Below are 15477 nucleotides of genomic sequence, written 5' to 3' on the forward strand. Positions count from 1 at the left end.
AAGGACAAGGCTCTCTATTCTACCTTACCAGCTATTCAGTAAAACAGTTCACTGTACCTATCCAGGCATGTCCAAAGGGCAGTTTCAGGTGTAGTCTCCAGTCCAACTGGTGAATCTGGGCATTTTGAGGCAATGTTACAACGGCCTCATGTACACAGACAACCCTCTCCTGCTACCACCAAACACTAATACATGCAAGAGATGCAATTATACAGCCAAACTGGAGGCTAAGCTCTCTCAACCGAAGACTGGATCAGACAGTCAAGAGGAGAAGGGAAATACTGGCATAACAGTCTCACATAGACCCATTAAAGCAGCACCGGCAAAAAACACACATAAATACATGAAAACATACCTGGAGGCTCTAAATAAAAATCTGCAAAACCAACAGAGACATCCAAATCAGACATTCAAGCAACCTCCACCCCCCAACACAAACCATGAAACACATACTTCACAAAAGCAGCGTGCCACACAATCACAGCACTTAAGGCAAAATAACATACCCAAAATACTAGTAATAGGTGTCTCTATAGTCAGGCACACTGATGTCCCACTCAGTAGACTGAATAAGGAGAAGGTTACTGTTAGCTGCCTGTCAGTTGCCATGATCCATCACATAACACAAGCACTCGGGTCACTCTAGAACAGCTATAAATATGACTCTGTCATTGTCCATGTTGGTGTGAATGACCTGAGCCATACCTCCCTGGACTACATGAAAAGAGACATGGAAGAGCTCTCTGATCACATAGCCCAAGCTGGTATGACCCTGACCATGAGAAGCATCCTACCCTCACCAAGAATGATACAATGGTATAAAGAAAAAAAATATCAATTTCAACAATTGACTAAGTTTCTGGTGTCATTCAAAGTGGATCCAGTGTCTGTCTGCCTGGTATGACATGCTCGTCAAGTCATGCTGCTTTGCTAGAGATGGCTTGCACCTGTTACATTTAGGCTTTCAAATACTGGCCAAGACTATTGTCACCCCCATTTTGGCTTTTTTAGGCAAAGCTCAAAAGACAAACCCACCGCCGTAAATAGCACAAATAACAAAAATCTGAGGGTAATGCTACTCAATTCGAGAAGTCTAAACCTCAAAATGCACGCACTCGAGGCACTCCTCAGTGTGGAGAAAATCGATATATGTGCAGTAACAGAAACCTGGTTTAAGGCTCCATAGAGCACCCCAGCACTACCAGGCTACAACTCATACCATACATTTTGGACACAGAACCCAGACCGAAATACAAAAGGCGGGGGAGTATCCATATTTATCAAGGATACCTATACCTCCAGGTTACTTGGACAGTACGATTCTTCAGAGATCATCCACATGCAACTAAGAATGGGCAAAACTGCAATTCAAATTGTAGCTTGCTACAGATCACCCACCATGTCCCAGGACCCCCATTCCGCATATCTGGAAACACTAGGAAACATAAATGTCCTAGAAAACACCCTAATATTGGGTGATTTCTACTACCCAAACATTAACTTGGAGAACTACTCAAGTACTAACTCCCTTGCCAAACATTTCCTAGAATTTATAAACTCAAACACCCTGGATCAACTGGTCAACACTCCCATCAGAGGTGACATCATATTGGACCTAGTCATCACCAACATGGGCAACTGGTATTCCACACCAGCGGTCACCTCCTCGCTGGTTAGATCTGACCATAAACAAATCACTTTGGATATCCACATTCCACCCCCACCCCTGGACAAGAAAACCACTGTGAAAAACATTTCAAAAGCAAACTTCACTTTACTTAAGACTGAGGTAGAAAGTTTCAAAGCCCCCATTCTAAAGGATAATGCTGTCCAAGCTTCAAAATCCATTACTAATGCATTCTATGGGCACCTACAAGAATGTATGGATCATGCAAGCAAAACCAAGTCTCACTCCTCCAAGAAAAGGAAACCAGTCTGGTGGACCCCTGCCATAAACAAGCTATACATTAGAAGGAGGAAACTAGTACAGAAAAGAGTAAAATCCCAAGAAGGGAAGACATCCCTGATCAGTATCAGCAAGAAACTATGATCCCTCATAAAATTGTCCAAGGCAAGCTTCGAAAGAAAAATTGCCAAGGACTCCAAAGATAACCACAAGTTATTCTTTAACTATGTCAAGAATCTAAGTGGCAATGCTCAGATCTGCTCGGAGTTAATGCAGAATGGAACAAAATACACTGAACCAACTGATATTGCCAACATCCTGGCAGACAGGTTCAATGCAAACTTCACCCCCTCTCATACCCAGAAGGGCCCATAACCATACCAGAAGAATGTAGACCCCTTGAAATCACAGACACTCAGGTTAAAACAGCCCTCTCCAAAGCCAAAAACACAGCATCAATGGGACTGGATGGTGTCCCAGGCTGTGTCCTACATGAGCTCAAAGAAGAACTAACCCCTCACCTAAACATACTGTTCAAACTCAGCCTCTCCACAGGCTACGTACCCACAGAGTGGAACACAGTAATTGTTATTCCACTCCACAAAGGTGGAGCCACCACAGATCCCAGGAACTATTGCCCTATAAGCCTGACTAGCTTGATCTGCAAGGCTATGGAGCGCATCATCATGGAACTCATTAACAGAGACATCGGGAACCTCCAAACACTGGACCATACCCAGTTTGGCTTTGTTAAAGGCAGATCATGCCTCCTAAACCTGGTGGATTTCTTTGAGACAGTTACCAAGGCTATAGACGAGGGAAAGGTGGTACACACAGCATACCTAGACCTTGCAAAGGCCTTCAACACCATTCCCCATTCTGATATTATAGACAAGCTCACCAGCTTGAACATAAACCCCTATGTCACAAGATGGGTTGCCAATTGGCTCACAGACAGAACCCACATGGTGAGAGTTCTGAGAGCTAGGTCTGACTCTAAACCAGTTGCAAATGGCGTTCCTCATGGCTCAGTCCTAAGACCCCTCCTATTCGGCATATACTTCTTATGCTTTTCCGAGGTACAGGCAAGCACAGGAGGACTATGGCTGACCAAGTTCGCAGACAACTGCAAACTAGGGGCTATAATTGACTCTCTGGCTGACACAGACATCCTCCAAAAGGGTCTCACTGAGACGGATACCTGGTGTCAAAATCATGGCCTCAAGCTAAATGCCAAAAAGTGCATAGTCATCCCCTTTGGAAAAAACAAAGTACACACAAACTACCACATAGGTGGTAGCCCCATAAATATAGAAAACGTAATAAGGGATCTGAGGACCCAAGTAGATAATAATCTCTCCTTTGATAATCACTTTGCCAAAGTGGTTAGAAAATCCTTCTATGTGGCCCACCTAATCACAAAAGGGTTTGCATCCAGATCAAAAGAGGTCATTGTGCCCCTCTACTCATCACTCATCAGACCCATCACAGAGTACAACGCCCCATTTGGGATGTACCTTACAAGACACCTGCAACAGCTGGAAAGACCACAGAAGTACCTCACCAAGAGGATCACTGGCCTCAAACAGATGCCCTATGCAGCTAGACTGAAGAAACTCCAGCTGTACTCAGTTGCATACCACCTACTCAGAGGTGATCTCTGCCTGACATATAAGGCCATGTCCAACCTAGAATTGATGGACATGCTCCACCTAAAGAAAATCTTATCCCCTCAAGCCATGCGCTCTGGGGATCTAAACCTCACCACAACAATAAATAGGACGTGCTATAGGGATAGATTCCTGTCCCAGAGACTTCCCATGCTTTGGAACAAGATTCCAGTCTACATTAGGCAGAGCTCCTCGCTAACACACTTCAAGAAAAACCTTGACAAATGGATGGGAAACAGAAAGTTTACCCCAGGGATCACTTCAGTAGCTCTGTTGGATAGAGGCACAGGGAGCTAATCAAAGGGGTTGGCAAAAGCCAACACATTCTGGCTAAGCTTATAAATGCCTTTGGGCAGATAGCCTAGTATTTACCTATGAACCTATGAATCTATATATTGTGACTATAATTACACACACACTCTGACTCATAAATACATAGATAAAAATGAGTTTAAAAAAAGTCAGACTACAAAAAATTTAAATGTAGAATGACAAATGGCCAAATCACAAAATGAACTATCACAAAGGCTTCTTCCAAACATACTGTTGCATTGATATTAATTGTATGATTTCCACAAGTCTTACATAAATAGCAATGAATTAAATTGCTCACAATGAATGACTCAATAGTAATTAGGAAGAATGTTAAAAGGTTTTCTGCTAGGCTTAATTCCAGCCTGGCAATTCATAGCTTTTAACCTTCAAACAATAGTTCAGGCTTAACACTTCACCATAATTTTACATAACTGTAAGTGTAAGATAACATATGTAGTTAGTATGAGTACTGCAGAGGTCACTATCCTTCAGTCCTTAAACTTTCCATGAACTTTCACAGTTGTACACAGAGAAAAGTTAATGCAACCTGGCTTTCTGAAGCGTATAAGTACTCCACAAATTAAATGTTCACTTTATAAATCATGTGACATAAAAGCTCCAAAATAAAAGAAAAACTATAAACTTATGATGCATACGGAAAGCCTCTGAAGTGATTGTTACTGCTAGGAGAAGGCTAGACAATCAAAGTCAGTTATCTCCTCACTGCAATACAAAACATGAAGTTGGCAAAGCCAAGTGACGTTCTTGTCATTCATGCTGGTTTTCCAAATGGTCTAATTCTTCATTAATTGCATATTTCATCACAGACTTTTATTTATTTATGAACAGGAATACACCACATGCTATTTTTATGAGGAAAGATGCCTCATTTAACAGTAGTAAATAAATTTCTAAAATGACACTACATACTGTCGTTTTGTATTTACTTGTGGTGATAAGATCTTGTTGAATTGCTACTATCACTGACGGGAGATGACTGGTTTGTGAAAATTCATTATACGTGACCTCAACCACTTCTACAACGTATGTACAAAGATACTTTTAGGAGTAGAATAGCATCTGTGCATGGAACCGAAACTGAAACTATATTCAATAGGTACTCTGCCCGAAGCCTACATGGAGTTTATGTGTTTGCGCAATGCAGCTTTCTGTGAGGAATCTGTCGCTGAGACTTTTATACTTGAATAATCCTATGACTGTTATATTTTCATGAAACCCAATCACTATGTGTCATTGAACCCACCATTAGTGTGAAGATGAGATTTATATTTATTTTAATAAAAAACACAATAATCCTTTTTACAATTTGACTTGAGCACACTCTGAAGCCTCAATGACTTAGTTAAGAATGACAATTTTTATAAACAACCTGCCGACAAAGGTGGGGGGATTGTTTTTGATGATCACTGAATTTTCCCTTGCCAAAATGTTTGAGATGTTGAATGACTCTGAAACATATTTTGAATGTGATAAGGCTACTGCAGATAGGACGATTAGTAATAATCATGCTATGGTATATAATATGCTGATGGGAGGTGTCATTACTAAATGTTTATATGATTTCTTTTTAGTTTAATTTCTGAAAACTCACGTATTTATGGCCTTCCCAAAGTGCATAAGGATCCTGTGGACCCACCCATGAGATCTATAGTTTCAGGGAGGGGATGGGCTACAGAACCCATCACTGTTTGTAGAAAAAATATTAGAGTAGTGTTGGAGCAAACACACACTATTTTAAGAGATGCTAAACATTTTTTTAAAATGTTGTGTGAGTGGAGTTGTGTTAATACTAATGACAAATTTATGTTGGTGACTTTTGATGTGGCGTCATTTTTTATAAAGATACCACATAAAGTAGGGATAGAATTTACAGGATCTTTTCTTTCTGAAAATTATGGTTATGTTTCTAAGATTTTTGGTTTGTGCTCTTTTGGAGGTTGTTCTTAGAAATAATGTGTTTGTTTTTGCTGATAAGTACTACAGACAGGATGTAGGAGTAGCTATGGGCACTATTAGTGCGAATAGCTATGCTAATGCTGTGCTTGACACTGGGAGTCTACCCATGTTTTGAACACTTTAAATCCATTTTTTGTTAATATTTTGTTTTATGGACATTTGGTTGATGATTTATTTCTTACTTGATCTGGTGCTAGTGATATGTTGAAAGATTTTTTTTTTTATATTTACAAAATACAATTTCATTTTTAAAGATAATTCTTAGTTTCACTGTTGATTCAATTGAGTGTTTGGATGTTAGGATTAATAATGTGTCAATTGTACTGAATACTCAGTTAATTAGGAAAGGCTGTAAGAGAAATAATACTCTAGATTCCCATAGAATGCAAACAGGATTTATTAAATGTAATGTTGTAAAATACAGTTTTTTAGATGTGCCAGATTGCATGATAGAGATAGTGATATGTTTGAGTCTTTTGATGATTTATCTGGCAGGTTAATTGAAAGAGGGTGCAAGCAGTCGGTTGTTCATGAGGCACAGAATGAAGGAGTATTACATAGGCTAGATAGAGCTACACCTTATTTTTCTAATGGTAATCAGGGGTGTGATCAGCAGCATACTATTATTAACAGTAAGGCGAGACTGTCGCTCATGTATGATAGTTATTCCCAACGAATTTGTGATATAATAAGAAGGAACTGGAGGTTCTGATTTCTGATGCTAATTATAAACAGGTGTTAGGAGACTCAAAGTTTTTCCTCTAAGAATAGATCTTTGAAAAACTGATTGTGTTATAAATCACTGTGTTCTGATAGGGCTGGTCAAGTTACTGGTAGGTACTGCACCTTTCAGTGTAAAGTATGTAGCTCCTGTAAGTATATAAGTAGTGCCAGTTGTTTCCAGCATCCAGATACTGGACACTTTTATGAGTTTAATGTTCCAGCTAGATGCTGTTTTAGGAATATTGTTTATCTTGCTTGTGAGATGCCTTATCTGTTTTTATGTTGGGAAGACCAATAGGTGCTTGAAAGACAGGATTAGAGAGCACGTTTATAGTATTTTGAAGCAAAGTATGAATAGTGCTTTGTCTAAACATATTTTATTGGATGGGACATCACATAATTTTAAGTTTATGGTAATAGATTGGTTGAGGTTAAACAGAAGAGAGGGTGATATAAGAACCTACACTGAGTGTTTGGAGATTTTATTATTAACGGCTACATATGGTGAGGGACTTAATGAGGTTAGACCTTTAAGACCTACTATTAGGTCATGTGGTTTAAAGAAATGAAAGGGCTATTTAAACAGGTTGATTCATTACTTTGTTAGATCTGATGAAGCATCCTGATGGTGTGAAAGTCATCATCTCTTCTATTCTGTGTTTTTACTGCTTGGTTTCAATATTAAAGTACGTTTTTCTACTCTGACTGGCTGGTTTATATGTACATTTTTATGGCAGTACTGCTGAGCAATTTAAAGAAATATTGTACTATGTGCTGTTGATGTCAGGCCTGTTGTTTGTATTGCTGTACTGTACTGTGTGTGATAGTTGCAGCACTGTTACTTTGTTAGGATATATTGCAGCATAGTACTGTATGAATGCATTCCTCTGTTTGTTGCCTTTTATCACAGGTGGTCATGGCAGTGAGAGTGTGGGCCCTCTGCCACCTGATGTCAGTATATCAGCAGACCCTGATGATGCTGGTGGCCAAACTAAGGCACAGTTGGGGTGCAGAGGTTGAGTCTGAGACTGGACATGCAGCCATCCCATGCAGTTCCATCGGACACAGTCAGTATGCCTATCTGACCCATTCCAGCAAGGCCACAGAAACTGGACAGGTGGAGGGTGAGGCCATTGATCAGGGAAATGTGGCTACCATGGATTCAGTGCCTGCTGAGTCTAGCCATAGCTAAAGTGTCGGTGAGGTGCCACAAGGAGGGTTGATGCAGTGCTTGGAGGGGGCCTGCTGTCCCTCCTCCACCTGGTGCAGGTGTCTCTTCCTGTGCCACTCAATGTATTTTGGGCCATCATGGACACAGGTATGTTCCCATAGGTGCTCCAGATAAGTGCTCAGGGTTGTAGATGTGGCACAGTGTCACATGTGTCACTGCCTCCACTGTGCTGCTGATTCAAAGGATCAGATAAATGACACATTGGAATGACCCGTATCTGTGATAGAACATCTGCTGGGAGGGGAATGGCATCCATGTGGGCATAGGTCAGCAACATCATCTGTTATCAGCCAACATTGCCATGCCCAGTCACACTTAAGTAGTGGCAGTACTTCCACTACTGCATCAAAGAGTGTGCTGTCCACAGCCAGGTGTGGCAAGCCATGGGGTTATGGTCCTGGGTGTCCCCATGAAGAGATCTCATCCAGCAGAAATAAATCACATTCAGGTAGTAGTACTGCATCTGACCATGGGCGTGGACATGCCAGTGCAACACCTGCCAGAGCCATTTATTGTGGTCAGGGATGACAAGAATGATCTGCCACCTCTACCATACATGGTTTACACCTGTCTGATATACCAAGACATAGATCTAGCGCAGTGCTTGGCTGTGTTTATGCAGACACTCATGCATCAATTTCACCTGGAGGACCCCTACAGACATACACAAGCAACAGTTGCTCATTTTGTTTCACTGGCCATTTGTTGGTTTACCCAACTATCTGTCTGCTTCTATTTCTTACTCACACACACTCACCAACCTTTTGTGTCAGCTTAGGCTTCCTGTCCCTCCACACAACACTGTGCAAGTGATGATAACTGTGCCACAGTACTGTTTTCAATCTTTTGGATTCAGGAATAAATAAGTTTGTGTCTGAAGCTCAGGGTGCATAGCTACCTTAGTGTTTAGTATATCTGCATTTGTGGTGTTGAACTGTTAACTGTACCTTTGACATATAATGACCTTGCAAAGTTAGACAGTTGATAGCATCATAATTTCCTGACTTTCTAGTGAATGATCTTATGAGAGTTGTGAAGTCAGAAGCTGCAATGTCTATCATTCGTCTCTAGCTTCTCTCTCTAATCATTTAAATTAAATACAAATACATTGGCACACACATACACATGCATAACCAACATGCATTATATCATTATTAGTTTAACACATAGTATGTGCCACTTCAATCTTGTCAAAGATTTTAAGTAATTGACTTAATGATTTTCAATACACCTGAGAGACAGGTGATCTGCTTGTTATTAATAAAAGGTTAACATATATGCAATATGTCTCTGTCCTTTGAAAATTTGAGAAATCATTTATATTTAAGACATCGCCTTAAATTAGGCAAGTTGCTATGTTTTATTCTCAACATATTAACTTGGAAACTCAATTTATCACCATTTTAGTACCCGTTTCACTCTGTAACTGATCTGTCAGAATAGTGGGAGTTATTTTAGGTATTTAAGAGCACTGTGGTAGCAATTGTATCCTATATGTATAATCTAGTAAGTCATTTCTTCCACCGCTATATTTAAAGTAATGTGAATGAGCTGGTAAACAGATGCATTCTTTTTTTATTTACACAATTTCTCACACTGAACAAGTGAGTTTTTGAATTCTGTGTTCAGTAAGTAAATCTAAGTATAATTTTAAAAATGCCAGCCTTCGAAAGAAATCTGCTGTCAGCAATGGTGAAGACAGCAGCAAAACACAATGCTTTTATGAAGAGTTGCCATTTTAGCTGTCTCACACACAGAATTATATGGTTGCCATGTCAACTTATACAATAAAAGGTTATTTCAGGAAAGGCAGAAGGTTCAAAAGACAAAAGAAGTTCTAGTTTATATCTCTCTTTCAATGCTTGAAATAATTCTTTATCAAGTGTTTCTGTTCTAAAGAGGCACAATTTGTTTTTAAAAGACAAGACAAGACTGTGTGCACTTGTGTGTGTGTGTGTGTGTGTGTGTGTGTGTGTGTGTGTGTGTGTGTGTGTGTGTGTGTGTGTGTGTGTGTGTGTGTGTGTGCGTGTGTGTGCATATGTTTGCATCTGTGTGTATGTGTGTTTGTGTGTCTGTGTGTTTGTGTTTATGTTTATGTGTGTGTGTGTGTGTGTGTGTGTGTGTGTGTGTGTGTGTGTGTGTGTGTGTGTGTGTGTGTGTGTGTGCTTGTGTGTACGTGTGTTTGTGTCTGTGTGTGCGTGTGAGAAAGAGAGAGAAACGTAGACCAGAATGTGCACTGAACTATGCTTTACTTAATTATTTTTACCTTTACATTTACTTTTAATGTTTTTCATGAATCTGACATATTGTAACCACACAACAATGAATACTCTTTACAAAACAGTCGGAGCTATGCAGGTTTGCCACAGTACCATTCAAAACAGTCATTTCTTTCAATTCAGAGTTTTTTTTGTTGTTTTTTTAATTGCTGTAGCAAGGAAGTAATTTTGATGGCATTCAGAGGATCAAAGAAACTTTTACAGTCAACTGTAGTAAAATATAATCACTTAATGAAGCTTTGCCCTCGACAAACCATATCAGATGGGCAAAAAAGTGTGTGACAGGTTAATAGTCATACATAAACTCAAAGCCAGCCTACCTTGACCTAGCAAAAGCGTCGACAATAAATTTGCAGATGACTAAGGTAACCCCCCTTACCACACATGGTGTAATCCCATTAAGCACGGAAGAAGTTATCAGGGACCTGGGACCCAAGTTGACACAAACCTCTCTCTTTTTGACACTCACATTGCCAAAGTGGTTCTGAAGACCTTCCCCACCTGATGATGAAGGAGGATCAGATCCAGGACAGGAGAGGTCATTGTATCCCTGTACACTTATCAGACCAATGACCACCAATTGAGGAGTACGCCGCCATACCATTGTACCACCTTACACCCGACACCTGCAGCAGTTGGAAAGACCCCAAAGTTCCTCACCAAAGGGATAAAGGGGCTCACATATGTGTCATATGATGCCGACTGAAGAAAACTCACTCCTATCAGATTTGCATACCGTCTGCTCAGAGGTGATCTGTGCCTGACATACAAGGCCATGTCCAACCCAGAATTAATGGACAATCTCATCCACCAAATCCAAAATCCCACAAAAGATACAGAAGCAAGAGACTTAAACCTCAACACGGATATAAATAGGATGTGCTGTGCTGGAGATTAGATCACCCCAGACTCCTACAACTATGAGGCAGTCCCCCAGTCCATGTGAGGAGGAGCCCCTTGACGACTCTGTTCAAGAGAAGTGGAAGGGAGTGGAGATGAGATATCACACTTGGTTTATCATCTCTCATCTCAATATCACTGCTGGATAGTATGACAGCAAACTAATGGGTATAGTCACACAGATCCCACACACTGTGGTGAAAGCCACACACACACTCTGGCTAGGCTTTTAAATGCCCTAGGGCAGATAGCCTAGTATGAACCTATGAACCTATGAACCTATGATAAACAGAGCTGTTTTAATGACACAAAATAAAGAAATATCACTTTTCTCCATTAAGTTTGAGTTCATGTCTATTGCTTATCGGGGTAGATATAAATCAGTTTAAAGGGATTAATTTTTCTTTATTGCTGTCAATATACTAGTATTAGCTACTTTTAAAAAGTGCAACATATGAACCGTCTTAGTAAGAGCAGCAGCATTTCGTCAAATGTTTCACACTATAAGCAAGTCTAACTGTATTTGAAGGATACCATAAATGCATAATTTTACTTTATCATTCAATTATGGGATACAAATTTTATTTAGCCTTTTTCAGATGAATTTGTTTAAGAAGTCACAGATTTATATATTTAATCTTTGTTGACTGGGTTAGTCCCACTAAGCTAGTAGTGTCTTTTCGTGGGAGATCCGAGGTGGCATTTATACCACTAGGAGAAATTTGGCAAGTGAATTTGGGACCTTCCCTATTCTCCATTATGGATGCTGTGGAATTTTTACATACACAAGAGCTACCTCCAGCTCAGGTAGATAGGATCTTGGTTTAACATCTCATCTGAAAGTTGACACACTCATGTGTAAAGCCACCCCCTAATGTTTTATTGAAGTATCAGCAAATCAAGCTCCTGGACTGGAAATAGAACCCACAGCCTACCAGCAACACAGGTGTGTGTTACCTGTTGAGCTACTGTCACTAAAAAATATGCTGGAGTAAGCAAATAATACCTGACAGACTATTAACAAAATAAAAGAATGTCAAAAGGACACAAATTCAACTCTGGAACACATTGTGAAAAAGAACATAAGCAAGATATTTTTGTAAGCCATATGCAGAAATTTAAAATAATTTTTCAAATCCAAAGTTATTCCATGTTCATCTGGTTCCATGGCACAGGGGCTAGATTTCTGAGACTCAGACCACTATGATTTGAGTAGTGGCCCCAGTACTGAAGTAGTCAGCCAGGATGAGAGGAAGAATGAAAGGGCATAGCCCACTTGTCTCAATCATAAGGGGAGGTAGAGTTTGCCAACACTTTGGTTGCATATTGATTGGTGCTAACTCCCTGCTAGAGACTTGAAAGCTCACTTCTCTTACTTTACGAGATGGCAGGCAGGGCTTCTGGGATGGAATGCACCTTGCAGAAGTAAGGGATGGCCACTGACATCAAGCCTTTGAATATCCTCCTCCCTTTAACTTGTCAGCAAACAATGAATCACCTTGAAGGCTGTAGGAATGTTGGTCCTTCTAGGTAGCTCCTCACAATGGGTGATGGGGAATGAATGGGCCAATTGGCCGTAGAGGGGCTGTTAATTAACAGATTGTAGGGACAAAGAATGAAAAAAAAAAAGTTAGGCCAAAGTCCCTGACTTTTTTTATCTCTTTGCCAGTTACACAACTGATCATTAAGCCCTTCCCTCCTCAACACTCTATAGACTCATTTTTTCCCAGAGGTGAGAACTGTATGACTCATTTTGTTGTCCACATTAAGTGCTGAGCATTATGGGAGTAGGAGTGATCATTCTAATCCTAGGAAGTGAGGTCTGTAATTAAGACCTAGTGTGCCACTCCCATGTTTAAATTGCCCAGGATGTTAGCCTGCATTCTATTGCCATGATGAAAGTACACATTTTTGTCTATATACATAATCAAATGGCTCTGACAACCCATCAGCTCCCCATTCCACACAAGAGCACTTGTGTGTAATCCACCTACGATGGCACAGCAGAACATGCCCAAACAAATACCTCTGTTCCCTCTTTCTGAAGTGAAGCAAGCTGGTTTATTTCACCATTTCACCCCCCCCCCCTTCCCAGCAGCCTGAGCTTCTAGATGAAGTCAGGTCTCTTGGGTAGTATTCAGGGGTTTCTCCTTTCATGAGTTATGATAACTTGATTGTTTTTATTAGTGAATATTCAATCAAACAGCAGCTTGTTTCAATACGTGTACACTGCATATGGGTGAATAAACCACTGGAGGGTTAACTCAATAAACAGTCTGAACAAAGCTCAAAATAATTCTTCGGAGAGATTTCTACTGTGATCACCTAAGGGAACCAAGAAGGCTTAGCTTAGTGCCAACTTCCAACTGGAAAGTTTAGTGTCTTGTGTGATTTAAGCAATGACTTCTCTGTCCTATCTACAAAGTATAAGATGACAGAAATTGGGTAAAAAAAATGGAGTGGCATATCATTAGAAGACATCATAGAGTGTTAGCTGCAACATCTGGGTTTCCATTATATTTCTTTTTACTTTGGCATACTTAAACCTTTGTCTAAATCTCATATGAATAACTTATAATAAGATCTAAAAGTGCATTCATGATGTTTCTAAACTAAAAAATCAGACTTCAATAAGTATCAACTGACTTCTTCTACTTGATGTCTATTTCAGTAAATGCTTATACAGAATATGGCATTCACTATGCTTAAATGGACTATGGTATGTCCTTCCGAGTTGGTTTTCCAAAATAAATGCCTCTGTATTGGACATTTGAGATCAATATTACGACCCTCAAGACTATGGAAATGAAAGTGTTATTTAAAACAAACAACATGAAGCTTTGAAAGCTGATAGTAACACATTTAAATATTTTTTTGCAGGAGGGCAGCAACCTTGCACCCCGTTCCTCCTGCTACTTTTTTATACTAGTTTTAGGATTTATGTACTCTAGGGAAGAGGGAATACATCACAACACAGCAGTTACAGTTTTAGTGTATAACTCCCTGTAATTACACCTAATTTCTTGCAGTTCCATAGATTGCAGGTTATAATCCTTGAACACAGACCATGAACCAAACTTGGCAGATATACCTTTTTGTCTCTGTATTGCATTAATTTAGCCATATATCGTTCCATACATCCATCAATTTACAGTATCAATCTCTAAACCTACTTTAGATTTACTCCCTCTAACCTGCTCAACAGTTTAATTTCTTTGACTACATGTCCTTTCTTCTACTATATTGGTGTTCAGTTTCTAACATTAGTGCATGTCTGCACAATCGGTTGTAGTCGGATTTTACTCTACTATATTTTCTGCTTTGTCTCACATGACTCTCTCCATCTGCTAGTATTTCTTTGATGTCAATGTCCTCCTCCTTTATTTTGTATGTTTACATTAACCAACAGCTTTCATGACTACTTTCACTAATTTATAGTTTTCTTTATATACCTGTTAATATTCCATGCAATGTTGTTTGTATTTTCCTACTGAGTACATTTTTTCTTTGTTGATCATGTGAAAATAAAGTGCAGTTATGTACATAGTCAGATAAATCACATAATACTAGATTTTTGCTATGTAAGAAGAAAAATACACACATATATAGATATATGAGTATATATACATATATATACTTGGTAAAGTTCTTATAACAGTTTATATAAGCTTTGTGCCTGTGCAGTCAAAACCAAAAGGAACCTAAATGAGAAGTATTTAAAATTTGATTAAATGAGTTAGAGAAAATTGAATTACCATAATCAGTATCATAGAAGATGATGAATTTTTGCCAGGAATATTCCAGAACAACCCTGTAAATAACGTCATTGAGGTAGACTGGAGGGCGAACTGCAAGGGTGTAGTCATCATTCCTAAGACCCCTGGAGCCACCACAGCTACTTCTTGGGGTACCAGCTGTTGTCCGCTGAATGAAGAGATGAGGGATGTGCATAGCATCAGCCAGTGACTGAAGGGATCCTGCTGATGCACAGCCAATCGAACTCACGAGTGCAAGAATGCCCTGGCTCATCAGCTCACATGCTGAAAAATAAGAGAGAGAGAGAGAGAGAGATACTGCATTACAAGTCAAAAAAAGTAAACAGCAGACAGCTTAATAAATCTGGATTCAAGTATTCAGATATGTACCCTATTATATATGCTTACTGTGAAGGAATATATATTTTTATATATATATATATATATATATAGAGAGAGAGAGAGAGTGAGAAAGAAAGAGACACGCACACACACACACACACACACACACACACACACACACACACACACACACACACACACACACACATACACACCTATTACAAATATATATGCTACCATGAAGTGCTGTATAGTTATGGAAACCTCAGTTAACACAACATAAATAGCAGCACACATAACTACCACTGTATAGAATATTATAATTCAGCAGATTTGACATTTTCACCAAACAGAGCAGGGGATACCAGTATAGGAGCTC

The 15477-nt window shown here is 39.6% G+C and overlaps 1 protein-coding gene across 1 annotated transcript in view; it reads right to left on the bottom strand.

The window, feature by feature from the left end:
- GRID2 (glutamate ionotropic receptor delta type subunit 2) overlaps nt 1-15477 on the bottom strand; it is a 4699489-nt gene that overhangs the window by 2884699 nt on the left and 1799313 nt on the right. Inside the window, exon 3 of the mRNA XM_044061387.1 lies at nt 14757-15041. Coding sequence (XP_043917322.1) covers nt 14757-15041 — 285 coding nt within the window. The remainder of the gene's footprint in view (nt 1-14756; nt 15042-15477) is intronic.

Source organism: Protopterus annectens, chromosome 2.part0 (assembly GCF_019279795.1).
Source record: "Protopterus annectens isolate FY-2018-M chromosome 2.part0, PAN1.0, whole genome shotgun sequence".
Classification (NCBI taxonomy): domain Eukaryota; kingdom Metazoa; phylum Chordata; order Ceratodontiformes; family Protopteridae; genus Protopterus; species Protopterus annectens.